General features: G+C 45.4%; 1 protein-coding gene across 4 annotated transcripts; it reads left to right on the forward strand.

Annotated features, from left to right (window-relative positions):
* Positions 1–1,398: 1,398 nt before the first annotated feature.
* Positions 1,399–12,269, forward strand: SDR42E1 (short chain dehydrogenase/reductase family 42E, member 1). Of its 4 annotated transcripts, none has more exons than XM_045890676.2 (3): positions 1,399–1,467; positions 7,280–7,415; positions 7,993–12,269. In XM_045890676.2, the coding sequence occupies exons 2-3, from the start codon at positions 7,306–7,308 to the stop codon at positions 9,104–9,106; spliced, it is 1,224 nt and encodes a 407-aa protein (XP_045746632.1). In that variant the 5' UTR covers positions 1,399–1,467; positions 7,280–7,305; the 3' UTR covers positions 9,107–12,269. The 4 variants fall into 4 exon arrangements, with proteins under 4 accessions (XP_045746632.1, XP_054367216.1, XP_045746631.1 ...); XM_054511241.2 differs by having other exon boundaries at positions 1,402–1,467; positions 7,280–7,373; XM_045890675.2 differs by lacking the exon at positions 1,399–1,467 and adding an exon at positions 1,474–1,704.
* Positions 12,270–26,148: the final 13,879 nt, after the last annotated feature.

The following is a 26,148-nucleotide window of genomic DNA, read 5'->3' on the forward strand; positions in this document are numbered from 1 at the left end:
GTAGATGTATCCCATTTTTTTTGTCCATTCACCCATTAATGGACATTTGGGTTCTTTCTTTTTTGGAGCTATTATGAATAATGTGGATGTGAACATTCCTGTAAACGTTTTGCACGTATAGTCTTGAAGGTGATCTGTAACAGGAGCAGCGAATATTGCCCAGCAGGGGTCTGTGGGGGACACAGACCTCACCTTATCTCATCAGCTCAGGACTCCTCTGTGAAGAGTCGGCATTCAAATCCCCACTGCTCTGACTCCAAGGTCTGTTTCTTACTTCCTTGCTATACCTCCTTTAAGTCTAAAGACTAGAAAGGGGAGTTATTCATTACTTCATGCTCACTACTATACTCTAGGTAGGACATTAGTTATAACACCTCCTAGCTGATCACAACACATACCGTTTGAAAACCGCCAACCATGAAAGTGTGGCCTCCTGGAGAAAGGATCTCAAGGGGCAGAAGGAAGCCCTCAAAGTGTATCAGGACAGTGTTTTTCAGATGCTGCAATTCCCTGAAACCACGGCAGAGGTGTAAAGAAGCTCCAGTATCTGAGTAGTATGCAGAACCGTATTTCCCTTTTCCTCCTAGGACAGACATAGCCCGCACCTCTCTATTCCTTAGACGTATCACACTCAATCCCGACTCTACACTTTTGCCCTGTTATTTCTTCCACCAAGATGTCCCTTTCTTCTCTTCTTGGGCCGCCTCCTATTCATTCTTTAGGGCTCGTGTCATAAGCCACTTCCTCAGTAGACACCTGAGGAGCTGTGCCCAAGGAAATCACTGGGATTGGAGAGAAAGCCCACTCCTCAGCAACCTCAATATGGAGCACCCTTAAAAAGCACAGCATTAGAGGATTCTGGTGTGTAGCAGATGCTGTCGGTGTCCCACTGCCATGCCCTCACACCTACCGGAATTGGAAAAAAGAGGGAAAATCAGGGACACCGGAAAACATATGCATACACATAAATGTGGAAACTCAGAGATGGAGAGTTGAAAAGACACATGCAGGTGAATATTCAGGAGTCTTATGGAGCCTCATCGTCATCCATCCATTCATCATCCATCTATATCTATCCAAGCAATACTGATTGAGCTGAGACACGCCCCCCCCCCCATACACATTTATCAGGCACCGTGCTCAGCACTGTGGGTACACAAAGACGGAGGCGGAAGTCTAAAAGCAGAAACTGGACGTGGGAATAAAAGTAGATGCGGCCCTGAAGCTGGAACAGTCGGGCTGGGCACGTAGGGGAGATTCCTGGAGCAAACCCACTGGCCCAGCACAGGTGAGGATGGACGTGAAACCTGCACATCATAGAGATGCCGAGACCTCCGGCCTTCCTAGAGAGGCCCGGAAGTGGCTCCCCGAGACGCGTCCGACGGCACGGGCGCGGCGGTCTCGCGAGGCTTGGGCTCCCGGCCTCCCGGCCTGTCGCGGTCAGCAGGTGCTGCCGTCTTCGATGCTGTGAGTGGGCCCGGGTTGGGAGGGCGGCCGCGGCCGCCCCGCGGGGTCCGGGGTGCGCTGTCCGGGCCGGCGGGAGCGCCGAGAGCAGAGCGTGCGCGCGGTGGTCGGCGCGGCAGTCGGTGACGCCCACCCTGGTGGCGGGAACGACCCCCCTTTCCAGCTCTCTGCTGGATTCCAAGGAGCCAGGCGCGCCAGGCTTTCTAGGCTGTCTCGGAGGCCTCAGACCCTGGCCGCTGGGTGCGTTTTGTTTTGTTTTGTTTCTTTTCTTGTTTTTTGTTTTTGGTTTTTTAAAGAGCAGACCCCAAGCTCAGAGTTTTCATCAGGCATCTCCATCTGGCTAGACTTGATCATTTGTTTTCATCACACAGTTCCTGGAAATATTACCCTTCCCTTACGACAAATCATTCTGGTTTCCCATTTAAAGTGGGAAAGTGAGAGGGGGCGCCTGGGTGGCTCAGTCGGTTAAGCAACTGCCTTCAGCTCAGGTCATGATCCTGGAGTCCCGGGATCGAGTCCCGCGTCGGGCTCCCTGCTCGGCGGGGGGTCTGCTTCTCCCTCTGACCCTCCCCCCTCTCATGTGCTCTCTCTCATTCTCTCTCTCTCAAATAAATAAATAGGGCGCCTGGGTGGCTCAGTCGGTTAAGCGACTGCCTTCGGCTCAGGTCATGATCCTGGAGTCCCGGGATCGAGTCCCACATCGGGCTCCCTGCTCGGCAGGGAGTCTGCTTCTCCCTCTGACCCTCCCCCTTCTCATGCTCTCTCTCTCTTAAATAAATAAAATCATGGGGCGCCTGGGTGGCTCAGTCGGTTAAGCGACTGCCTTCGGCTCGGGTCATGATCCTGGAGTCCCGGGATCGAGTCCCACATCGGGCTCCCTGCTCAGCGGGGGGTCTGCTTCTCCCTCTGACCCTCCCCCTTCTCATGCTCTCTCTCTCTTAAATAAATAAAATCATGGGGCGCCTGGGTGGCTCAGTCGGTTAAGCGACTGCCTTCGGCTCGGGTCATGATCCTGGAGTCCCGGGATCGAGTCCCACATCGGGCTCCCTGCTCGGCAGGGAGTCTGCTTCTCCCTCTGACCCTCCCCCTTCTCATGCTCTCTCTCTCTTAAATAAATAAAATCATGGGGCGCCTGGGTGGCTCAGTCGGTTAAGCGACTGCCTTCGGCTCGGGTCATGATCCTGGAGTCCCGGGATCGAGTCCCACATCGGGCTCCCTGCTCGGCAGGGAGTCTGCTTCTCCCTCTGACCCTCCCCCTTCTCATGCTCTCTCTCTCTTAAATAAATAAAATCATGGGGCGCCTGGGTGGCTCAGTCGGTTAAGCGACTGCCTTCGGCTCGGGTCATGATCCTGGAGTCCCGGGATCGAGTCCCACATCGGGCTCCCTGCTCAGCAGGGAGTCTGCTTCTCCCTCTGACCCTTCCCCCCTCTCATGTGCTCGCTCTCATTCTCTCTCTCAAATAAATAAAATCTTTAAAAAATAAAAAATAAAAAATAAAGTGGGAATGTGAGGGTCGCCCTTAAAATGAATGTATTTCTTGTAAAAAGGTAAATAGGTTTAAACAAACATAATAGGTAGCAGAGGTACCAGATGTGACAGAAATTGTAAAGGTGGTAAGTAAACAGTGCACTGTCCCAACCCCATAGGGCGACTCGCCTGGTTAAGAGCCCAGCCTTTGGGGGGTGGGGGGGGACGCCTGGGTAGCAAAGTCCTTTTGGACTCTTTTTTTTTTTTTTTTTTCACTTTACTACGACCTTAGTTTTGACTTTTTATTTTTTTTAATCTTATTTTATTATATTATGTTATGTTAGTCACCATGATTCACCGTTTGCGCAAACATCCAGTGCTCCATGCAACACGTTTGGACTCAGTCTCAGCCTCAGGTCTGATCTCAGGGTCCTGAGATTGAGCCCCGCGTGAGTTCTGAGCCCAGTGCAGCATGTGCTTTGAGTTTCTCTCTCCGTCTTCCTATGCCCCTCCCCACTGAGCGCCATCTCTCTCCCTCTCTCTCTCTCTCTGAAATAAATAAATCTTAAAAAAAAAGGGAGCCCAGGCTTGGGAGTACTGCACATCTGACTTCAAGCCGTGGGTGTAGCTCAGCCACTTACAACCAGTTCTGGGTGGGGAATTTAAGATTTTTTTTTTCCTTCCTGCTAATTGAGGTAATTGACATTACACTAGTTTTAAGGTGTACAATGTGATGATTTGTTATACTGTGAAATGGTAACCACAGTAAGGTTTGTTAACATCGCAGGCACCTCACGCAATTAGCTTTTTGTGTGTATGCTGAGAGCTCTAAAGAGCTAGTCTTGGCAATTTTCAAGTGCATGGTAAGGTATTGTTGACTGTAGTGAGGTATACTGCTGTGTATTAGATCCCCAGAACTCATCCTGCCTTATTACTGGAAATGTGTACCCTTTGACCAACATCTCCTTTCGCCTAGCCCCCAGCCCCTGGTAACCACGATGTTTCCCCCTGGAGTATGTCGACTTCCCACTTAATGCTATGCCCTCAGCTAATTTTCTTCCCAAATGTGTCTGGCCTTTTAGGTTGTATACCTCACATCCCTTTTACCTGTATCAGGGTTACTCCCCTTATCATCTTTACCGACTTCGTCTTTATTGCTTTGACTGCTTTGTATTAAGCACAAATAATTTTCAGATCACGCATGGAATTTGAACAGCACCATTTCTAAACCGTCTAGCCTCGATGTATTTTCCTGATCTCAATACAGTAAGAACACAGTTACCTTTTGCCTCTAGGTAGTACGTGGGCAGTAATTTAAAACATACCACCACAGAGTTAAACCACTTGGAGCTGTTTTTATCTTCCTTGAAGCAAACATGAAGTAAATTTTTTTTTTTTATTAGAGAGAGAGAGAGAGAGTACAAGCAGGGGAAGCGGCAGGTAGAGGGAGAGGGAGAAGCAGGTTCCCAGGGAACCCGACGTGGGGCTCGATCTCAGGACCCTGAGATCATGACCTGGGCCGGAGGCAGCCGCTTAACCGACTGAGCCACCCAGGCGCCCCAATAAAAATCTATTTTTATGAAAGCAGTCTTCAATTCTCCTATCTGTTCTGGACTCCAGTAGCACCTAGATTTGTATATTGCATTATACCCGAGGGTTAGCAGTTGTCATCTTGAACTCGGGATGAAGGAACTGTGTGCGTAATCTAAGGTTCTTATTACTGATCCTTAGCATTTAATTAGGTCTTTGTAAATTTAAAGTACCCATAGTCATTTTTATGAGTTTTCTCATAACTTCCCTGTGAGATATCAACTTTATTACCCTCACTTTTATCTTAGTATTATCAAGAGGTCAGGTGGATTTAAATTTCATTTTTTCTTGTTTGTAATTAAGATTCCTTTTTCTGGCTCATGCACTTAACTTTAACCCATATCCACTAGAATGACTGCTCAGGTCAGATGTGACCGTTCACCCTCCACTCAGGGGAAAGCAATTACTAAGCTGGGTTTTGAAAGAGCCTTAAAGCAGTTGAGATTGAGTGCCCAGCCCCAGAAGGAATCAGATGGTAACTAATTAATAAAAGAGAAGCCGTAAAGTGTAAAGATCAGGCAGCTGGTTGAAGAAAAACTGTTATCTACTCTTCTCCCTTCTGGCTTAGTGTTCTTGGGAGTTTCTTGCAATTTCCTGAGAAATGTGTCTACTGCGTTTTGTCTATGCTTGCTGATGTGGGGAGCCAGGAAGGGAGGCCGTGGCTTCTGGTGGTAATGCTAATGGCTGGTAACCTGTGAAGGTTTTACCCACCTGGTGGTGGATAGGCTTCGTTTCCTTGCTGTTTGTCTTGCTAAATCATTACTTTTTCCTTACTCATTGCCACCTTTCTCCTCTGACCCTCCTGATCAGGTCAGTTATATAAATTCTTGCTTCAGATCATTGTGGAATTAGTTGGAAAGTAATAAGGAGTAGCATGAATAGGCCTGGCAGGTACTCTGATGCGTTAATAATTTGAACTTGTACATTCCCAGCATGACTAATGTGCACATGAACCATGGCTGACTTGTGGTCCTGTGACTGCACTGGAATGTGCAGTTTTAAAAACAAAGAATAATTAGAGATTAGGAAGAATTTCTGTTGGAATTTTCCTAATTGGACTCTGAGGCCTGGCCCATTTTCTGAATCCCTTCTCGTGGAATTCTTGTGGAGGCACTAAGAATATCTTAAACTTTGTTATCTGGCATCCTCTTAATCAGAATAGAACATCTGTTAACCAAATGGAACATTTCTAAAACCTATGTGTACTGTTTCAGTGAATGTCTGCACACTCTTCAGACTTCACCTGGACGCTGCCCACTGGGGTCTCAGTTGCTCACCAGATCCTGTCCTGTGTTCAGCTCAGCACGCTGGCATTTCTTCCTCACAGATAAGCCTCGAGCCCAGTCCCATCACCCTTTACTGAGACTCTTGGCTGTTTCCAGCCTCACCCTCCTCCAGGGAAAGCTTGACCCTTAGCAAGGACCAAAGGGAGCAAGCCTGTTCAGTAAACCTACAAAGGCTTTCAACTGTCTACAGAATAGAATCTACACTCCCCCCCAGGAACTCAGAGGTGTCTCAAAGCCGACCCTAGGCCATCTTTCCCACCTCAGTCACCAGCTACGTGCTTTGGCTTCAGTTTGTATACCAGCCCCAGTGGACTCACCATATTAATTGCCCAACACAGCCTTCCTGTTGCTGTTCCATTCATTAACGATGCCCCCTCAGCCGGTGGTAAGCCTCTGCCTTGTCCTGATTCACTCCTCAGTGAAGTCTTCTCTAATACGCCCTTCAGAATCAGTTTCTCTCGACACCACCTCGGTGCTCCCATAGCACTTTGCTTACACCAACATTTAACAGTAATCTTGTTTTCTCCTTTTCGCTTTGTAGTTTAGATATTTGCAAAAGGCTCTCTCCATCATAAATTCCAGAAAGCAGAATTCTGTCTCATTTAGCTTTGTGTTGTTTTCACTCCATAACTCAGCGTTTCTCAGAAGAGAAGTTAAATGAAAGTAGCAGTGTTCGTTGACAAACATAACGATGACTCTTACACACTGCAGGGCCCTGCGTCATTTGTGCCCATCATAATTTTACTGAACTGGATGTATTTCACAGTTCAAAATCATCCATAATTTGAACAAATATTTGTTGAGCATCTGCCATGTTCTAGGTTCTGGTACAGACCTGCCAGTGGAAAAGGCGGAAGGTCTCAGTTCTCATGGAACTTACTCAGTTCTCTTGGAAGGAGAGCAGTAGTAAAAAAAAAAAAAAAAAAAAAAAAAAAAAGATAATTTTATGTAGCGAAATGTACCATGAAGAAACAAAGCTGTATTTAAGGTAAGGGGAGCTCTTTTAGGGGGATCAGAGAAGCGTCTCTGATTGAGCAAGTGACATTCAAGCAGACCTACATACTGAAGGGAAGAAGTCTGGGGTGAAGTATCAGTGACTGACATCCAGTGTGTTTGGAAACAGCCTCAGTAGGCGCCACACCAACTGATCGCTGCATGATGGACCGGTTAGCTTTCCTGGCCATCTGATGTACTTAGTACACTCATCCAGAAGAACTTGTCAGGCTTTGTGCAACCGTGTACGTTTGAGAGGTGTAATCATGGTATGTGGAAATGTAATAGAGCAATCAATGCCCAGACTCTAGAGCTTGAAGAAAAGGAAATTGGAGAAATGGCTTCATGGAGTGCCCATTATGTCGGGCATTTTGCTGGGCTTTCATAAGCCTGTGAGCTTATGATCAGCGCCCTGTTTTTTCCTGCAGCAGTAGCCTCCGAGGGATCAGTAACAGTGTTGCATACTTCTTTCTCATAGGTCCAGTGATCTTTTGACTGTCACACATGGACTTCGAAAAATCTCCAAAGGAAACTGTCCTCATTACAGGAGGAGGTGGCTATTTTGGTTTCCGGTCAGTGCATCGATCACACATGTCCATGGAATTATTTTACTGGTAATTGCTGGAAAAAACAGCCTTCAGTTGCTGGAAAAAAAACAGAGCCTTCAACTCTGATATTAATGTAGTGTCAGCTTCTACTTGTTTGAATAGTGTTAAATCAGAAATGAACTAGGTTGCCCACTGCTCAGATGCTGAAATTCAGAACTACAGATGTATTCTACTTTAAGAAAAATTCTTTGTAAAGGTATTAAATTAGGGAGATAACTGACATCACCAAAAACATTAGAAATAATAGTTATTCTTTTGCAGTTCTGTTATCATTCATAAATATTCCAAAGAATGGGTGGTGGTTTCATAAACAGAGGGGGGGGGGAATGGAATATGTAGATGCCACTGTATTAGAAGATAAAGCCTCTCAGTTTAATTCGAGTAGATGTGTGGATCCTCAGTTTTGAATATTTGCATACTTACTTACATAAGTAAGAGTTGCACCAATGAACATGTAAAGTAAGGGACTTGGGATGAGCCTAGAAGGCTTGGATCAGCCCTACACTGATTGGTAAATTATTTTATGCACTTTTCCTTAGGCATAGCTTACTAGCGATTTGATCTAACTTGCTTCTCATCTCAGCCTAGGCTGTGCTCTGAACCAGAAAGGATTCCATGTGATTCTGTTCGACATCAGCAGCCCTGCTCATTCTATTCCAGAAGGAATCAAGTTTATCCATGGAGACATTCGCCACCTCTCTGACGTGGAGAGCGCCTTCCAGGATGCGGATGTCACGTGTGTGTTCCATATTGCCTCTTATGGCATGTCGGGGCGGGAGCAGCTGAATTGGAGCCTGATTGAAGAAGTCAATGTGGGGGGCACAGACAACATCCTCCAGGTTTGCAGGAGGAGAGGGGTGCCAAGATTTGTTTACACCAGCACTTTCAATGTCATCTTTGGAGGTCAAGTTATCAGAAATGGAGATGAATCTCTGCCTTACCTACCTCTTCACCTCCATCCTGATCACTACTCTCGGACCAAATCTATTGCAGAGAAGAAGGTGCTGGAGGCCAATGGTAGCAGCCTGGTAAGAAGTGATGGTGTCTTAAGAAGCTGTGCTCTGCGGCCGGCTGGTATCTATGGGCCTGGAGAGCAAAGGCACCTTCCCAGGATAGTGAGGTACATTGAGAGGGGTCTGTTCAAGTTTGTGTACGGAGATCCTAGGAACCTGGTTGAATTTATCCATGTGGATAACTTGGTACAGGCTCACATTCTGGCCTCAGAGGCTCTGAGAGCTGCCAAGGGCCACATTGCCTCTGGGCAGCCCTACTTCATTTCAGATGGCAGGCCCGTGAACAACTTTGAGTTCTTCCGGCCTTTGGTTGAGGGCCTAGGCTACACGTTCCCATCTGTCCGCCTGCCGTTGACCCTCGTCTACTGCTTTGCTTTCCTAACAGAAATGGTTCACTTCATTTTAGGTCGACTCTACAACTTCCAGCCCTTCCTCACCCGCACAGAAGTTTACAAAACTGGCGTCACACATTACTTTAGCCTAGAGAAGGCCCAGAAGGAGCTCGGTTATGAGCCTCAGCCATTTGACCTCCAGGAAGTAGTAGAATGGTTTAAAGCCCATGGTCATGGCAGAAGTCCTGGGAATCGTGACTCTGAGTGTCTTGTTTGGGATGGGCTGATGGTCTTACTCCTGGCTATAGCAGTTCTCACGTGGCTGCCTACTTTTGTGGTTCTGTCACTATGAGGGAACTAGAAATAAGGACCTGAACACACTTGCTGGGATGGTTTTCAAGAACTATGGGTTTAGGGCGCCTGGGTGGCTCAGTTGGTTGAGCGACTGCCTTCGGCTCAGGTCATGATCCTGGAGTCCCTGGATCGAGTCCCGCATCTCCCTCTGACCCTCCCCCCTCTCATGTGCTCTCTCTCTCTCTCATTCTCTCTGTCTCAAATAAATAAATAAAATCTTTAAAAAAAAAAACAAAAAAACTATGGGTTTAAAATGTCTATCTAGATCTAAATATATCTATATCTATATAGATATCTAGATAGATAGAAATAGATTTCTGGTAGCAAATTTTGGCTCTTCAAATTGCTACTTAAGAATAGATTCTTGGATCAAGTCTTCATTTCTTACCTTCTTGCACTAATGCTGATAGGAGAAAAAAAGAAGCAAACACAAAGTTGAAATGTAATTTCTTGTATCCTTCTCCTTTGGATGGGTATGATAGAAATCATATTGGAGCCATGGAGCCAGACTGAGGAAGATTGGAAATGTCTTGAATTTCTCTGAGCCAAAAATGTACTTATTTCTGTTCCCTACACTCTGCATCCACTGAAAATAGACTAAAATGTGCACTGATATGGGAACGGCAGAACACTAACAGGCTTGAAAATGTGTGAAAAACCCCAAAATGGGTCAGATCCCTACAGACCAACCCTCTGAGGAGATGGTAGCTGTTGAGAGGCATTAGCTCTTCATTCCTGTAGGATTTAGGAATTAGTTCTTGCCCTTTGTGATATAAGGCATGACCCATGTGTGACCGCGTGGCAATGTTTGAGTTTTAAACAAACAGAACTTTGTCTTACCTCATAGGATTCTTCTGAGGATTAAATTAGACAAGACATGTAAAGGGCCACTCAACACACACACAAGCCCTTGTTTTTATTCATATCGTTGCTATATATTCCTTATGAGGGTTTTCTTCCTCAGGGGAATTCTGTTCAGAGGGTGCTGTTGTCACTAACCTTTCTGGAACGTCTTTGTGATAAGCCCTCAGTCTGTAACGAGCATGTTTGAATATACTCAGTGTTTGTAAAGTTTTGGTCTCTGAGCTTAGATTGAAGTTTAGGAAACAGCCACACATCTGACTAAGGAAGATGATCAAGCTGATGATGCCATTTGTAATTTAAAAATGAAACATAACTCTCAACCAGTAGACTGGTTTTCTTCTGGGAAGAAATTGGGTTCTCAGAAGGCAACTTCCAGTGAAGGATGTTTTGAACAATGGTGGTATTGTCCAGCCACCCTTGAGGACTGCCGTGGAAGGCATTCAAGATGTCCTGTTGCACAGGAACCAAAGTGAAAAGAAGACAGAGAATCTTTACCCGTTCCATGATTCCAGCTTCAGAAAAGACCATATTCAAGCACAAGGCAGAGAGATTGCTGCAGAAGGTTACGTTAGAATTGTGTTGAGATTATTGGCAGAAAGAGGAAGCTAGATGAATACTCCCTGGTAAATGCTACCTGGGTATTTTGGAAAAAATGCTCAACCTGATACCAGAAGACCTGCAACCATGAAGATATTGTGTGGCTTTAATCCAGTAACTGAAGCCTCTTACTTTCCTCACTTGGGAAATAGGAATGACTTGTATTTGCCTTTTCTACAGACCCACCACCCACCTCACAGGGTTTCTTGTGAGCACAAAATAAGATGTTGTGAAAGTACTTTTAATATATATATTACCACATAAATACGAGGTAGTGGTAGTGTTCATTTTTGGTAAAATGTTTTTAGAGTCTTTTCTACCTTAAGTTTTTTTTTTTTTGTTGGGTGGCGGGGGGGACAGAGGGAGAGAGGTAATCCCAAGCAGGCTCCATGCCCAGCACGGAGCCTGATGTGGGGCTCGATCTCACTACTCTGAGATCATGACTTGAGCTGAAATCGAGAGTTGGATGCTTAACTACTGAGCCGCCCAGGCGCCCCTATCTTAAGCTTTTGCTTTAGTCTGGAGTTACCTTGTATGAGCACCTATGGCATACCCAACAGTACAGCTATAGGGCAGGTTCCTCTGCCCTCTGCCGCCTTACAGCCCACTAATGGCATGGCGTGTCCACACGAGGTCACTGATGGAGCGGGTACGTTCAGTAAAACATTTGTCCGCTGTTACTGAGAGGCGTTGCAGACTTTCAAAACATGTTTTTATTGAAGTCCTTCAAAAGAATGATAGATACTTCTTAGTTTTCTTACACCAAGTATACTGAGTATAGTGGGGTTTTGATTGGTTTTGTTGTTTTCCACAATCAAGAGAGCCCCATGAAATTCAGGACGGATATATGGGGTCTCTTGTCATCCAGGTGTGAGGCATTTGGCTACGCCATAACATTTGACACTCTTGTCCACTCTTTCCTTGAAACAGTTCATTCACTGTTCGTGAACTCATTCTTGGTCTTTCTCCTTGTATTAATGACCTATTGTATTACCTCAAGATCTACTACAAATTACCCTAAGACATACCATCTTAACAAATCACTCCTAGACATATGATCGTAGAACAACAAACATTACGTCCTGGTTTTTATGGGTCAGGCATTTGGGTGCAGCTGAACTGGGTTGGTCTTGCCTAGGGTCCCTCATGAGGGTCATCTCATGATATCTGGTACTGCGGTCATCTGGAAGCCTGACTGAAGCCGGAGGATCCACCTCCAGGATGGCTGATCCACATGACTGTTGGCAGGAGGCTCAGTTCCTCACCATGTAGGCATCTCCATTGGACTGCTTGAATGTTTTCATGACATGGTAGCTGGTTTCCCCCAGAGCAGGTGATCTAAGAGAGCATGGTGGAAGGTACAATGTCTTTCATGACGTATCCTCAAAGGTCACACACTGTCACTCCATAATATACTGTTTACACAGGTCAGTCCTATTCAGTGTGGGAAGGAAGTACCCAAAGGTTTGAATACCAGAAGGTGGGGAATGTTGGGGGCCATCTTGGAGGCTGGGCTCTTGGTTCCATCCTCTGAGTCTCCTTTTCCATTAAAGGTAGCCCATATTTACAGCTACATCGTTTTCTCAGCCTGCTACCACCCAGTAGAATTTGGGAGGTCTAAAGACCTCTTTACACTTTGTAGTGTATCTCTTTTCAGCCCAAGCTGGTGGTGCTACTGCAAATAAAATTTTTCTGAACACTGTGTGTCTCCTGGGAGTCTTATTCCAGTTCACCCCATTATGCAAAAGCCACACCCACAAGTTTGAGATAAGTCCTTCTCTACCTTGGGCTTCTGCTCAGGCTGCTGAGGGACAATACCCTTAAGATTCCTAAAAGCTTTATTATTTGAGCAACACTTTTAAGTACCACCTTGGGTCTCTTAAATCTTCAAAGGTTTTAGAGCCACAGCCTCAGTCATGCACTGTCATTTGCACAATACCATATTGGCTACACAGGTTAGCCCTGTTCCATGTGGCAGGAGACTACCCAGGACGTAAAGACGAGGTGGTGGGGAATCACTGGTGGCCATGCTGGAGCCCACTACCACACTCCTATGTCTCGTCAGTTCCCTCGTCCTCTCCTCCACTCCAGTCCTAAGTGGTAGATTTCTTCAGTGCTCATTACTAGACCCTCTTCTAATATAATTTCTCCAAGCTCCTGATCGCATCCAAACCCCTGGCTTTCATTTCCATCTCTATCCCAAATACATACTACTAGAGTTCCAGCTCAGACCATTCTGAGCTCCAGACCCATCTATCCAAGTCCCTTGCATCTCCACCTGGGTATGTCACATGCACCTCTCCATCAACATATCACACAACCCCTCCAAATTACAGGGTTTCTCTCTTTAGTAAGCATCACCAGTACCCGCTGAATTTCTTATGCCAGAAATCTGGGATAATCTTCGATCCCTGCCTGCCCTTGACACACCTAACCCCCCCCCCGAAACCCACTGACTTTAACATCTGTTCATGCCTCAATGTTGTCCAGGGAACAGGTGTTACCTCTCTCCCCTAGGCTCCAATAATACCCTCTTTTCTCTTCCACCTACATACCCTCCTGCCTGCCTTCAGTCCGTTCTCCATGGGCCAAGCAAAGTGATCCTATATGTAAATGTATGTCACTTCCCTGCTCAAAACTCTCCTCGGATATAGGCTGAAAATCCTTAATGTGAGTCCGAGGGAGGCCGTGCTTGATCTGGCCCCTGCTAACTGCTTCAAGATCACCTCCCCCCACACTCCCTTCTCTGCCTGAACTACACCAGGTGCTTGCAGGTTCCGGCTTCCCAGCTTCTCACATCCCTCCTCACTTGATGCCTAATGTTTTTTTCACGCCTCAGCTTCAGCTCCCTTCTTCCAGATGCCTTCCATGATCCCAACAGTGTAGGTGTGGTCCTCCTGCTACAAACTCTCATACCACCTGCTTCTCTTTTACAGCTTTTATCACAACTGCAATAGTTGGTGCAATTATTTGTCTAATGCCTGTAAGCTCCTCTATCCCTAACACCTTGCACAGAACAGGAGTTCGGTAGGTATTTGTTAAGGAACGTTATTTTTCCTTCTGAGGGTGAACACTCCTTTCTGGTGCATACATTAGCATTTGTAAACTGTTGACTGGGAAAAATGGCCAACCTACTATTCGAGCACCGTGTGTTGACGAAATCAAGACTAGATGGGCTCTAGTAAATAAGCAAGGTCATGTTCCATGTGATGTGGTGGAGCTCCGATATGCTGGAGTAAGTTCGGGGAAGGGCGAGGGATGTGGGCAAAGTGGAAAGTTATTTGAGTTCTCCACATCGCAGCTGAAAGCGGACCACTTGAAAGAAGTCAAGTCTTTTTTTTTTTTGGACAGAGAGAGACACACAGAGAGAAGGAACACAAGTAGGGGGAATGGGAGAGGGAGAAGCAGACTTCCTGCGGAGCAGGGAGCCCCATGCGGGGCTCGATCCTAGGACCCTGGGATCATGACCTGAGCCAAAGGCAGACGCTCAATGACTGAGCCACCCAGGCGCCCCAAGTCTATTTTCTGAAAGGTAACGCACTTCCTTTCTCAGGTCAGGAGATACCACAGTTAAGGAATTCCATTAGTTCTAACATTCCTAGTTGCCCTCCCCTTCCCTCAACCTTGGATTGAATCCCCAAACCTGCGTAATGATACGAAACCATGTTTACGCTTGTGCACACAGGGGCGCTTCTAGACACCGGGCATGAATCAGCCAGCCATGCCACCCCAGCCAGTGCTTCCAAGGTATCGTTGGGCGGTCATTGGTAAGTGTGTTGGAGGATCATACCCTGTGACAAAGAGCCTTGCAGTGGAAACCAAAGGTAACGCAAAACTGCCTAGGTCTGCAAAAAAAGGAAAAAGGGCCTTTTCCGTCCGGTGGAAACACTTGATTTCCTTAGTGCTGTTCTAAACACGAGTATCAGAGGGTGCCATGTTACAAACAGCAGTTTCCTGGGGGCCAAATGACTAATTCTGGCACCAAATGACCTAGGCTAGAGTATTTCTCAAGGCTACAGAGTAGGTCTTGGGGCGGGGGGGGGGGGGGGGTATTTTTTTTTTAAAGATTTTATTTATTTGACAGAGAGAGAGAGAGCACGAGCAGGGGGAGGGGTAGTGGCAGAGGGAGAAGCAGGCTCCCCGATGAGCAGGGAGCCCAATGCTCTGCTCCATCCCAGGACCCTGGGATCATGACCTGAGAAAGGCACCCCAAGGTTTTATTTTTCTCAATCACCTAAAATGTTGATTATAAGAAAGCCAGTATTGTTTTGCTGTAGATTGTTTTACTGACAATTGTTGGTGTACCTCCTATCTCGCATTCTTTTCCAAATTCCCTCGCCTTCCAGACAACGTAGAACTAGCTCTCACCCCGTTGGGCACCCTGGGGTTAATGGTCCCCATGTTAGCTGGTCTTGGCATCCAACACCAGCAGTTCGTGTCTTATTAAAATTGTCCCTGTCTGCCAGCACCCCTTGCTTTGGAGAATGACACTCCTCTCCCCTCTTTGGTGAGAGATACCCATTCCCAGCCCATTCCTTGGTGCTGACCTCCTTGTGCAAGACCTGGCCAATCAGAAGGCGGCCATCCTCCCGAGCACAGTCATTGGTCAACGGGGGGCCAATCAGCATCGTCCCTTCCACTTTTCTCCTGGAGCTGTTTGGAGAAACTCTGCCTGCTGGGTGGCTTCATCCCGAGGTTAGGATTCAGGGCTGCCGGGGACTCTTCTACCCAGGAAGAGAGACTAAGCTCTGAAAACGTTGTTTGGGCTCCTGGCTCCGGCTGGGAGTTAAGGACCCCAGAGCCCAGAAAGGGCGACAGAGAAGGTCCTTGAAGACCTCACCGAGTCCGCCGCCCAGCTGTACCCAAGGCTGACTTCATCCTGGATCATCTTGTCCTGTGAGTCTCACTGCATTTTCTTCCTGCTTCAAGTTTTTGTTTGTTTGTCTCGAGTTGGGTTTTTCTCCATGCATTGCAAAAGGTCTTAGTTAATAGTCTCCACAGCTCACTCCTGGGCACAGTTGAACGCACTCTGGTGCCTAAGGGCGCTCATTCTCCACTCACCTGTGTGCCTTCTGCCCTAGGGGGTGGGGAGCCCGAGGGGAGTGCGCTTTTATCCCGCGGGGAACCAAACATTCGCTGGCGTTCTTCTTGCTGAGTTGGACTAATGTCCGTTTATAGAATCCTGCGTGTCTGGGCTGATAGGCTTTCAGCAACCTAGTTCAAACTCTCTCTTTAGTAAGAAAATTGTCTGACAAAGTGATTTGTTCCCCCAGAATTTTGGTGTCCTTATGAGGGCAGGGGCCATGGCTGTTTTGTCAACTTCTTTATCCGGAGAACACCATACAGCCCTTCACCTGCCCAATAAATGCTTCTTGATTGGCTGAATGCATTTATCAGCCAGGTGACCTCATGTGGCTCTGCTGTTCCCCTTACCCACTCCTTTAAACCTGTGGCTCCCAGCTCTCCCTGAACATAACACTGGAGGCCCAAGTTAAAAATACAGATGCCAATATTTAGTACAGGATTGTTAACTGGAGCCCTCTTGGGGTATGTTAGCGCTCTAGATTTATTTCAGGTGCTCTCATCACAAACGTAACTATGGGAGGAGATAATTAGCTTGACTCTAGTAATGACTTCATTATCTGTGTATATATGTATAAGATCCTTATGTTGTACACCTTAAATATATACCATTTTTATTTTAAAAAAGAAAGTAAGAGAGGAGCGATGTGACGCAGAATAGCAGAGAGAGAAGCTTTAGGGGTTATTGTTTCGCCAAAGCAACCAGTAAACCAGGGGAAAAAATGATCAGAAACCAACAATTTCAGAACTCTGTGTTATGTATACTTTACTACAATAAAAATTCTATGCAGATTCCAGACTCTTCCCCTGGCAGTTACTGATTCAGAAGGTCTGAGTGGCCTGGGACTGTGTACTCCAGGTGTTTCTTGTCTTCCAACAAGGAGGTGAGAAATGCTGACTGATACCCTTTGCAGGATGCTAAGTGAGAGGCTCCTGAATGCTCCTTGGTCTTCCCTCCTAGTACGTTGTGACACTACGTGCTCAGCACCCCTTTGCTGAATGAATAAAGAGGGGGATGGGACTCACAAAAGGACTTCAGACTCAGGTGACCTCCCGCCTCCCCCTTTGTGCATGTGCAGTCCTTGGTTCCCTGACAAGCCTGGCCACATCTCTGTGCAGACTCCAGTCCACCTGGAACCGGCTGCTTTGGGCCAAAGGGCTCGTTCTGCAGTCCATGTGGTTGGGCCTGGTTACGTGATCTCTTAGCACAGACTCGCCATTTGCTATTGAAAATCTAACCAGGAATGGAGTCAACCAGTCCATGGTATTTCTAAGCTGTGCAAATTCATAAGATGTTACCCCTCTGTATTTTAGAACTCATGCGCACCCAGAAATATATCTTTGTTACTGGAATCAAGTAATTACGGCTGGGGCAAAACCTAGCTCACTACAAAGAAATTACACATAGTAAGGTGACCTGGGCAAGTGTCTTTCAGCCAACAAGGGGTTTAACTGCAGTGTTTTGCAATGCTTATTTTTAACAGAGCTGGTTGAAGCATGCAAGTAATTAAAAAATTCTTCATTGCTAATATGTAGGACTTTAATCCTGGTGAATATTCTAGACGTCTTTTTTCCTCCAGTCTTCCAGTGGAGCCTTATTACAGTTCTAAGAGTGAAACAATTTCTTGCCAATACATATTTTTAAATTGTGTTATGAGAATGAGTCGTCGCATACCCTTAACCATCCCCTACGTGTTAGTGTCTTGAGTAACTAATAGAGGTTTGAAGCGCTGCCCAGCTTTGAGGAGGAATTATTTGCTGTGTCGCTGGGGCAATTAAAACACCCCCACTGAGTTGTGGTCAAGTAACTTCCATAGGGATTTTGCTCCTAGGTGTGTTAAACACTGGGATAATGATGAATATTACCTGCCACTCTCGTTGACTAAGTTACTCAAAAACAATCATTCTTAATAGTTAATTGCTACTATTTGTTGACCATTTACCATGTGTAAGGCTGTCTATATTTCTTAAGCTCATTTAGTTCTCTCAATGCCTTTTTTTAAAAAAAGATCTTATTTATTTGAGATAGAGTGTGAGCGCGTGCGTGAGTAGGCGAGCGCAAGTTGGGGGGGAGGGAGCAGAGGGAGAAGCCGACTCCCTGCTCCTCTGAGCAGGGAGCCTGATGTGAGGCTCAGTCCCAGGACCCTGAGATCATGACCTGAGCCAAAGGCAGATGCTTAACTGACTGAGCCACCCAGGCGCCCCTCTGAATGACTTTTAAAAGTAGGTACATTTATTATCTCTAGTTTACATGTGAGGAAATGGAGGTTTAGAAAGATGGAGCATCTTACCCAAGGTCACCCAAGGTCATTCATCTAGGAAGTGGCAAAGCTGAGATTTGAGCTATGTCCACTTGGATCCAGACAGCAAACTCTTGATGGCCATCATGCATGGTGTGTATTCAAGGCCAGACATCACCCAGCCACTATTTGTCATTAAAATACTATTACTATTTTATTTGTTGCAAGAAGCACTTACCTGTACTTCTGCTGCGCAAACTCCTAGTTCTACCGACAAGCAAAGCATTTTACTGTATAAATGCACGTGCGTGGGGCTGGAGTGTGTGTGTGTGTGTGTGTGTGTGTGTGTGTGTGTAGGTCAGTTAAGCAGTATGGCATGTTAGAGCCTTAATAACCCATAGAACATCCTCAAAGAAAACTTGATTTGTTTTTGCACCTAATCCAATACTGGCATTGGTCATACTGCACATGTGTTAATCTCCTCTCCTAGAGTAGCATCTTAAATCCTATCTTGGGAGCAGAGCCCAAGGATTACCCTCTGGTGATGGACAGCGTGGCCTCCCCTGCAGTCTCTTACACCATTCTGGGTGTGGAGCACGAGCCTGATAAGAAACCTGCCAAAGTATTGAAAATGCAAAGTCCAACTTTTCGGGCTATTCGGGCTATCCTTAAATGATTTCAGTTCTCCCACAGAAAGGTGAACTTTTTTCGAAGCACTTCCGAGGGGAGGTTTCTCTAAGCCCTGGGAAGTGGAAAAGAATTACTTGGTGGTGGGTGTTCATGGCCCCCCAGTGGTCAAGGAACACATGCATTTGTTTGCCCTGCCTTAGGTGGGATCCTCCTCTTATTAGCAATGTGACTGAACCAATCTGCCACTCATCTGTAAGGAGGAGATAAAGCATTTCCTACTCCTCTCACGGGGGAGCTTGGTCAGTGAGGTGGCGTGTAGGCCCCTTTGTAACCTGCAAAGCACTATATGCACATAGATTGTTAAAATTAATAGCTGTTCTGCTCGGGGAGGCAGGAGGGTTTTGGAGGGGGAGCTGGTGGTGTATGGGAGTCGATGGGACCTCCTGGTTGAGTTTGAGGCATTCAAGTGGAAGACTCACTAAGCAATTAGCCATGCAGGACCGGGGTGTGAATGAGAATTGGATGTTCAGACAGGGAAGGTGGAGATGAAAATGATTCATTGACTCCTGGCCTTGTAATAGGTGCCATCTTGTTTACTGTGGTTTTAATAAAGACTTCAGTTCAGTGATGTTTTGAGCTCTGAAGTTCCAGAGGCTTTTTTTTTTTTTTTAAGCTGGAGAGCAGGTTACACTGTGTTAGAGGAAAAAATGGTAATCTGTGCGTGTCTGCTTTACATTTTGTTGTACTTGGACAGTCACAATGGTGTGTCTTTGTTCTAAACCATGCAGGCTGAAAAACCAACTCAAAATGGAGTATCAGTCAAGCTGTTAATCCTATACACTCAGAATACCCCTTTTTAGTTTTAAAAGTAACTACAACTAATGCATGAATACATTTTCCTTGTAAAAAGTTAAAACACTGCAGGCTTTTACCAATGTGTTCGAAATTGTGTGTATGTATAGACTTGTATAGGAGATAGGGCTGTAGTATTCATTTTTCTCCGTACTGTTGTCTCCTACCCTACAGTTCCTTCTGCTGTTTGTGTTTCTCATTAAATAGTGCATCATGGGGTGCCTGGGTAGTACAGTAGGTTAAGTGTCCGACTCTTGATTTTGGCTCAGGTTAGGATCTCGGAGTTGTGGGATTGAGTCCAGTGTTGAGCTCTGCACTCAGCAGGGAGCCTGCTTGGAATTTTTTCTCCCTTTCCCTCTGCCCCTCCCCCCCCCCCCCACGTGCTTTCTCAATCTCTCTCTCTCTATCTCTTTCTCAAAAATAGTGCATCATGATGATCTACTGATATTAGTATATATTCCTTATTTGCTGACATAGGAGGTGTGCTGGTATATAATATGGTGACTGCATGTCGCAGTTTGGCAAGGACCGTCCCAATTCCATTCCTGTAGTCTCATCCTAATTTTTTTTTTTTTTAAGATTTTATTTATTTATTTGAGAGAGAGAGAATGAGAGACAGAGAGCATGAGACGGGGGAGGGTCAGAGGGAGAAGCAGACTCCCCGCCGAGCAGGGAGCCCGATGCGGGACTCGATCCCGGGACTCCAGGATCATGACCTGAGCCGAAGGCAGTCGCTTAACCAACTGAGCCACCCAGGCGCCCCTCATCCTAATTTTTAATAGTGCCGCCTTTCACTTTCTTTTTTTTTTTAAAAGATTTTTAAAAATTTTATTTATTTGAGAGAGAGAGAGAGCAAGAGCAAGGAGGAGAGGCAGAGGGAGAGGGAGAAGCAGATTCCCCACTGAGCAGGGAGCCCGATGCGGGGCTTGATCCCAGGACCCTGGGATCATGACCTGAGCTGAAGGCAGCAGCTTAACCGACTGAGCCACCCAGGCGTGCCCCCCTCCCTACTTTCACTTTCAAATGTGTCTCATTGTCTATAATAAATTGAGTGGTCGCTCTCTATATAAGATACTGAAATATATAAAGAATTAAGTGTTTTTCCATAATATATGTATTAAAGCTATTATGAAGTGGTTTTAAAGGAAAAAAATATCATTTTGTACATGTACGGTAGAATCAAGTAGGAAATTCTAAATTCTGAGTATGCAGCAATATTCTACCAATCCTGAAATATCAGTCTAAAATTACCTAGCTAAAGGAAATCTTATGTATATGTGTTTGTCAGTGATCCTTTGATGTAGCTAGCTGCAGAATGTATTTACCGGTGGAAGGGAAGGTGATTTGACATGTGGGAGTATACTGGCCAACACAGGCACTGTATTTCGTTGAATACTGGGAACTAAAAAAGAAAGCCACGATGCAAAATATATTTGAAGGCATTTTTCTGCAGTACAGGCAAAATGAAGCAAATCTCAGTAAAACCTGGTAAAAGTCACGTAGCAAACTAATACATTGGAATAAATTCCTCTTCTAGGAGCCATTGTGCATGTAGAAAAATAAGCATTTCAGTAAATACTGGTACAAATTATGCAGCACAACGATAGCCTTGAACAAACTCCAATATCAACCTGGTGAATGCCGTAGAATAAACCATTTTGCAGAATACTGTAGGATTCAAGCAACAAGGAAAACAATCCAGCGAATTCAAATGGAACTTGATATTTCAGTAAATAGAGCAACGTGCCTCCAAAAGCATTCGTAAAATGCGTCATAAATGTTTTACTCTTCATTTTCTCACAACCTAAAAGCCACCCGCGCCCCGGAGTGCAGGTAATTGTCCCTGTAATTGGCCATCACTGCGTTGGTCCAGAGGCAACAGTAGCTTCAAAAGACGCCTTGTCTTTCGCAATATTATGGTGATTTCACCATCCCAAACTTGGGAAGCCATCCACAAGGCCTGCCCAGGCCAGCACTACAGGGACAGAAGTGTTCGGAGCCCGGGGTGACTGCCCCCAGCCCCACCCCAGGCTGCTCTAGAAGCCCGAAGCTCCCCAGGTGTGGGAAGAGCTCTCCTTCTAGGTGCTCATCAGAACTTCACTCCCGACTGTGGTTTTGCCCCATCTACGTCTCCCACCTCCCTGCCGACGTCACCTGCATGACTCCTGGGGTGAGGCCTAGGAGCTGGGAGGTCTAATGCCCAGATTGCCTTTCTGCACCCCATGCTGGGTACACATCCAAGGGAGAAGCTGCGGCAGGTCAGCTTGCCTTTGTTTTATAGGACCAGTGACATCAACGTGTGATACCATGGGGGCATGGGATGGGTCGTCTTTATGACCATCAAATGAAGTAGATCTACCCAAGTCTTTTTAGGAGCTGCATGGTATTCCATGGTGTACGTACACCCTTGGTGATATGGCTGTTGCCTTCCTGGTGCTTACTCAGTTGTCTGCTTGGCCACTGCTCAAACCGCACCACTGTGAATGCTCTTCTCCACCTCTCCAAATGAGTCGTGACGATAGACACCCAGAAGCAGAACTGACCTTTTAATAGATTCTACCGTGCCAGACACGCATTTAGCTGCTCATTTACAAACTTAGCTCAGAGTAGCTTAAAGAAACAGGGGTTGGTTGTTCTCATGCTGCAAAGGAGTCCAGAAGTCAGCAGGTGTAGGATGCTGACCTCAGGGACCAGGCCCTATCTTTCCACACTGTTAGGCCTGCATTCTCATGTTCTTGCTGAGAAGGTGGCTGCATTTCTACCTGTCATTATAGGCAAGAAGGAGAGAAAAGATAAGGTCAAAGGGAATTCCAGTCTCTGCTCCTTTTAAAAAGCCTTCTGGAAAGCCTACTCTGTGGTTTCTTCTTGCACCTGTTGGCCAGAACAGAGACCCCATAGCTACGCCTAGACCAACACTGGAAGGGGGGTGGGGGGTGGGTTGGCCACCTTGTTCGCTTATTTGCTAAATTGGCCATAGAAATTTACCCCCCCACCAGAGTTCCTAGCTCCCCAACACCATTGAATTTTCTCCCATTTAAATTTTTGCCAATCTGATGAGTACAAAATGGTTTATTATTTTTTTGATTTTTACCCTTCTGTGATTACTACTAAAGATAGCATCTTGTTGGGTATTTGTTAGAGGTTTGGGTTTTCCAGGTGAATTACAAGGTCCTAGTTTTCCTCACTTCTCTGTCAGGTTGCTCATTTTTATACGGATTTCTAGGATGTATTCTAGAGGATACCATTTTACCAGATGAGACAGGGATGGGTTTTTGAACCTTTGCCTTTTAACTTTGTTCCAGTTGTCTTTTTAGTTAAACAGTACTTTTAATTTAGATGCTAATCTATCTTTTTGGTTGTTTTTTTCTTTTAATATTTGTGGAAGTGTTTCCCATTCTGAAGGAAAAAAAATATTTCTTTGAATAATTTTAAAGTTCTAGTTTTTGCCCTACTACCTTTATCTGATATTTAGTTTTATGAATGATGTGAAGTAAATTTGTAACTTGGGGTTTACTAAATGACCAGTCATCTCAACATAATTGGATTGGTCATCCTACTAACCTTCTCTCCTTCCTCTACCCCCCCCTCCTCTCATTTCCCCCTCCCCCTGTGTCCCTGTTTCTCTCCCAACCTTTTCTCAAGTTGATTGATTCATACCTTTCACTGTGGAGATAACATAGTTTCGATTATTATGGATTTATCAGGTCTTTTGCATTTGCTAGGACATACGTTCCCCTTCTGGTTTCTTTTCAAAATTCCCAGGCTATTTCTTTACATTATTCATGTGACTTTTGAAATCAGCTTATAAAATTCTATGAAAATCCTCCCTTCAGCTCTGCCTCCTGCCCGCAGACCTGGGCGCTCCATGTGGGGCCACCTGCAGCCCTGTCCTGACCCAGGTTGTCCCCACTGACCGCCTTCTCCCTGGGTCCTCAGAGTGCAGCACACATACTTGCCATTAGGTCTTGAGAACTGCAGTGGACAATTGTAAATAAATGCTTTGTGGCTTTTATTGTGAACCCTTAAAAAAATCCGAGTACAAGTACACCCCTGTGGTACACCCCACCCCCATGGCTTGGTCAATATTTGTAAATGTGCTTAAACAAAAGCAGTACCCTCTGGGTGCGGAGTTCAGGTGTGTTTGTAGGACCATATGTGTGCATTTGATCAAACTTGTGACTTGTATTATTCAGGTTCTCTTTGTCCTTATTTTGTCACCTTAAGCTATAATTTTCGGAGAGAGAACTCTTTGTCCCTGACTACAGTTGTGAACTTGTTTCTCTCCCCCAGTCTGCTTTATGTGAGAAGCATCACATACTGTGAGAAGCATCAAGGTTTGTGTCTATTGCAGTTTGTTGGGGCAGTGTTCTTGTTACCAGGGTAAAATGTTACTGTGAGGGGTACCTGCCTTGCTTTGCAATTTATTTAATATTAACAAGCTACTCCAGCTGTGCTTTTATTAAAATTTGCCAGGTAAATCTTTTTTATATAGTTTTATTTTTCTTTCCTTTTTTTTTTTTTGAAAGTAAAATTGAAAAAAGAATAATATATATTGATGCAAAATGAACCTTTTTAAAAAAAAATTTTTTAAAGATTTATTTATTTTAGAGAGAGTGCGTGTGTGGTGGGGGAGGAGTAGAGGGGGAGAGAGTGAATCCCAAGCGGACTCTGTGCTTGATTCCCATGACCCTGAGATCACAACCTGAGCCAAAACCACGAGTGGGAGGCTCAACTGACTGAGCCACCCAGGCTCCGCTTTAAAATTTTTAAAGAGCAGGGAAGAGTTTTATTTGAACCCCAGTTAAGACAGCTGCTCAGGGATAGACAATCCTCAAAAAGAAGAGAGTGCTCCAGGGAAGGAACTTTCTTTCAGTGGAGGGTTATATATGTTTTTTGTTTTTGTTTGTTTTATTTTTTTGAAGATTTTATTTATTTATTTGACAGAGCGCACAAGCAGGGGAAGCAGCAGAGGGAGAAGCAAACTCCCTAATGAGCAGGGAGCCTGATGTGGGGCTTGATCCCAGGACCCTGGGATCTTGACCAGAGCCGAAGGCAGACACTTAACCAACTGAGCCATCCAGATGCCCCTTGTTTTGTTTTACACAAAGAGGTACAAATCATCATGAGGAAGGACATTCCAGAAAGTTACCGACTTTATCTTGTTATCAGGAGCCAGGGAAGGAAGCCAATGTACAGCATGCGCTTCGGGCAGAAATAGAGCCCATGCCTTGGGGTTTAGCTGAGTCCTTTTGACCCAACTAAATGTTAAAGTATAGCTTCCCTGAGCCCACAAGCAGGGCCCACAAACCTTAAAAGTTGAAAATTTCCTTTCTCATATAATGGCATTTTCTCACTACCAGAAATATTAGCTGCTAACATTTTGGACTATTTCTTTTAGTTTTCATCTCCGTGGTCTCTCTCCTCCCTCCTTCTGATTCCTCTCCTCCCCTCCCCCCTCCCCAGGCTCGCTCCCTCATTGATTTTTCATTACTCCTATTCTTCTCTGTAAGTGTTCACCCGTGGACCAGAAAGATGGGATATGCCCGTATCCAGTTGTGGTAGAGCAAGCCATCTTGCATGTTTGTGCCAAACAGAGCAACCCTTCCGGTGCTTGAAAGAGAAAAATCTCTGATGGAGCTGAACTTGCCCTATCTGTCGCCTCGCCTCACCTCACCTTCCCACTGACTCCGTCTTTGCCTTTAGAGGCTCGTTTCAGCCCATTTTTACACTTTTCCCTGTCCATCCATATGTCTGCTAACAAGCAGTGTAGAATACGGTCTGTGTGAAGTTTTTAAAAAGTGTTTGACATATGGTACCACTGGGTAGGCATTGCCCTGCATTTTGCGTTCCTCCAGTGATAGTGGGTAAAGGTGTCCGTGTTCCCCACACGTGCTGTGCCGTGTCCTGTCTCCCCTTCTTATCCGGTCTCCTCTTACAGATAGCCTACATTTTCCTGTATATCCTTCTAATTTAGATTATTCCATTTTTTCCTTTGCTACATTTGTGTGTTTCTAGCCTCTTTCCCTCAGCTTGTAGTTGTGAGGTCCGTCCATGTTGTTACATGTTGTCATAGCTCAGTCGTTTGTCATCATTGTCTATGCTTCATTGTGAAAACACCTACATACAATTGACCGGCTCTGCAGTAGATGGACAGTAGTGCTCTTCTGTTTCTGACTATTGTGAATAACCGTACTATGGACACTCTGGTACGTGCCTTTTGGTGTGTATATGCATGCATTTCTATTAGGCATATATTTAGGAGTGGAATTGCTGGGTTGTAGGGTATGCATATGGCTTAACTCAGTAGAGAATGTCAAATATCTTTATAACGTAATTTTGTAGCAATTGACAAAACAAGCAGTGTGCCGGTCCCTCTACCTTCTTGCCAAGTTGCTAATGTTATTAGGCTTTTAAATTTTTGCCACTCTAATAATTGTGTGGTGGCATTTTATTGTGGTTTTAATTTACATTTTCTCTTAAGAATGAATGAGCATCTTTTAATATACTTATCAGCCATTTGGATATAGTCTTGTAAGTTGCTTATTCATGAAACTTGCCCTTTTTCTAATGAATTTTTTCTTACTGATTTGTTGGAGGGATAGAATCCTATTTTGACTGAGGTTCTCTGTCACATATGTTATTGCTAGTACCTTCTCCCACCCTGCAGCTTGCCTTTTTGTTCTTCTAATTGCATCTCTTGATAAACAGCAGTTGTGAACTTGAGTGGAATCTAATTTAGCAGTCTTCCTTTAGGGTTGGTGTCTTTGCTTTTTGT

The sequence above is a fragment of the Mirounga angustirostris genome, unplaced genomic scaffold (assembly GCF_029215605.1).
Source record: "Mirounga angustirostris isolate CCGP_5_RB_7025 unplaced genomic scaffold, mMirAng1.0.hap1 SCAF_16, whole genome shotgun sequence".
In the NCBI taxonomy this organism is placed as follows: domain Eukaryota; kingdom Metazoa; phylum Chordata; class Mammalia; order Carnivora; family Phocidae; genus Mirounga; species Mirounga angustirostris.

What these genes read in the sequence shown, in the direction of transcription:
- SDR42E1 (XM_045890676.2), top strand. Translation starts at nt 7,306, where the DNA reads ATGGACTTCGAAAAATCTCCAAAGGAAACTGTCCTCATTACAGGAGGA. An exon ending in TCCATGGAATTATTTTACTG is followed by an intron (nt 7,416 to 7,992) that starts GTAATTGCTGGA and finishes TTCTCATCTCAG; the next exon opens with CCTAGGCTGTGCTCTGAACC.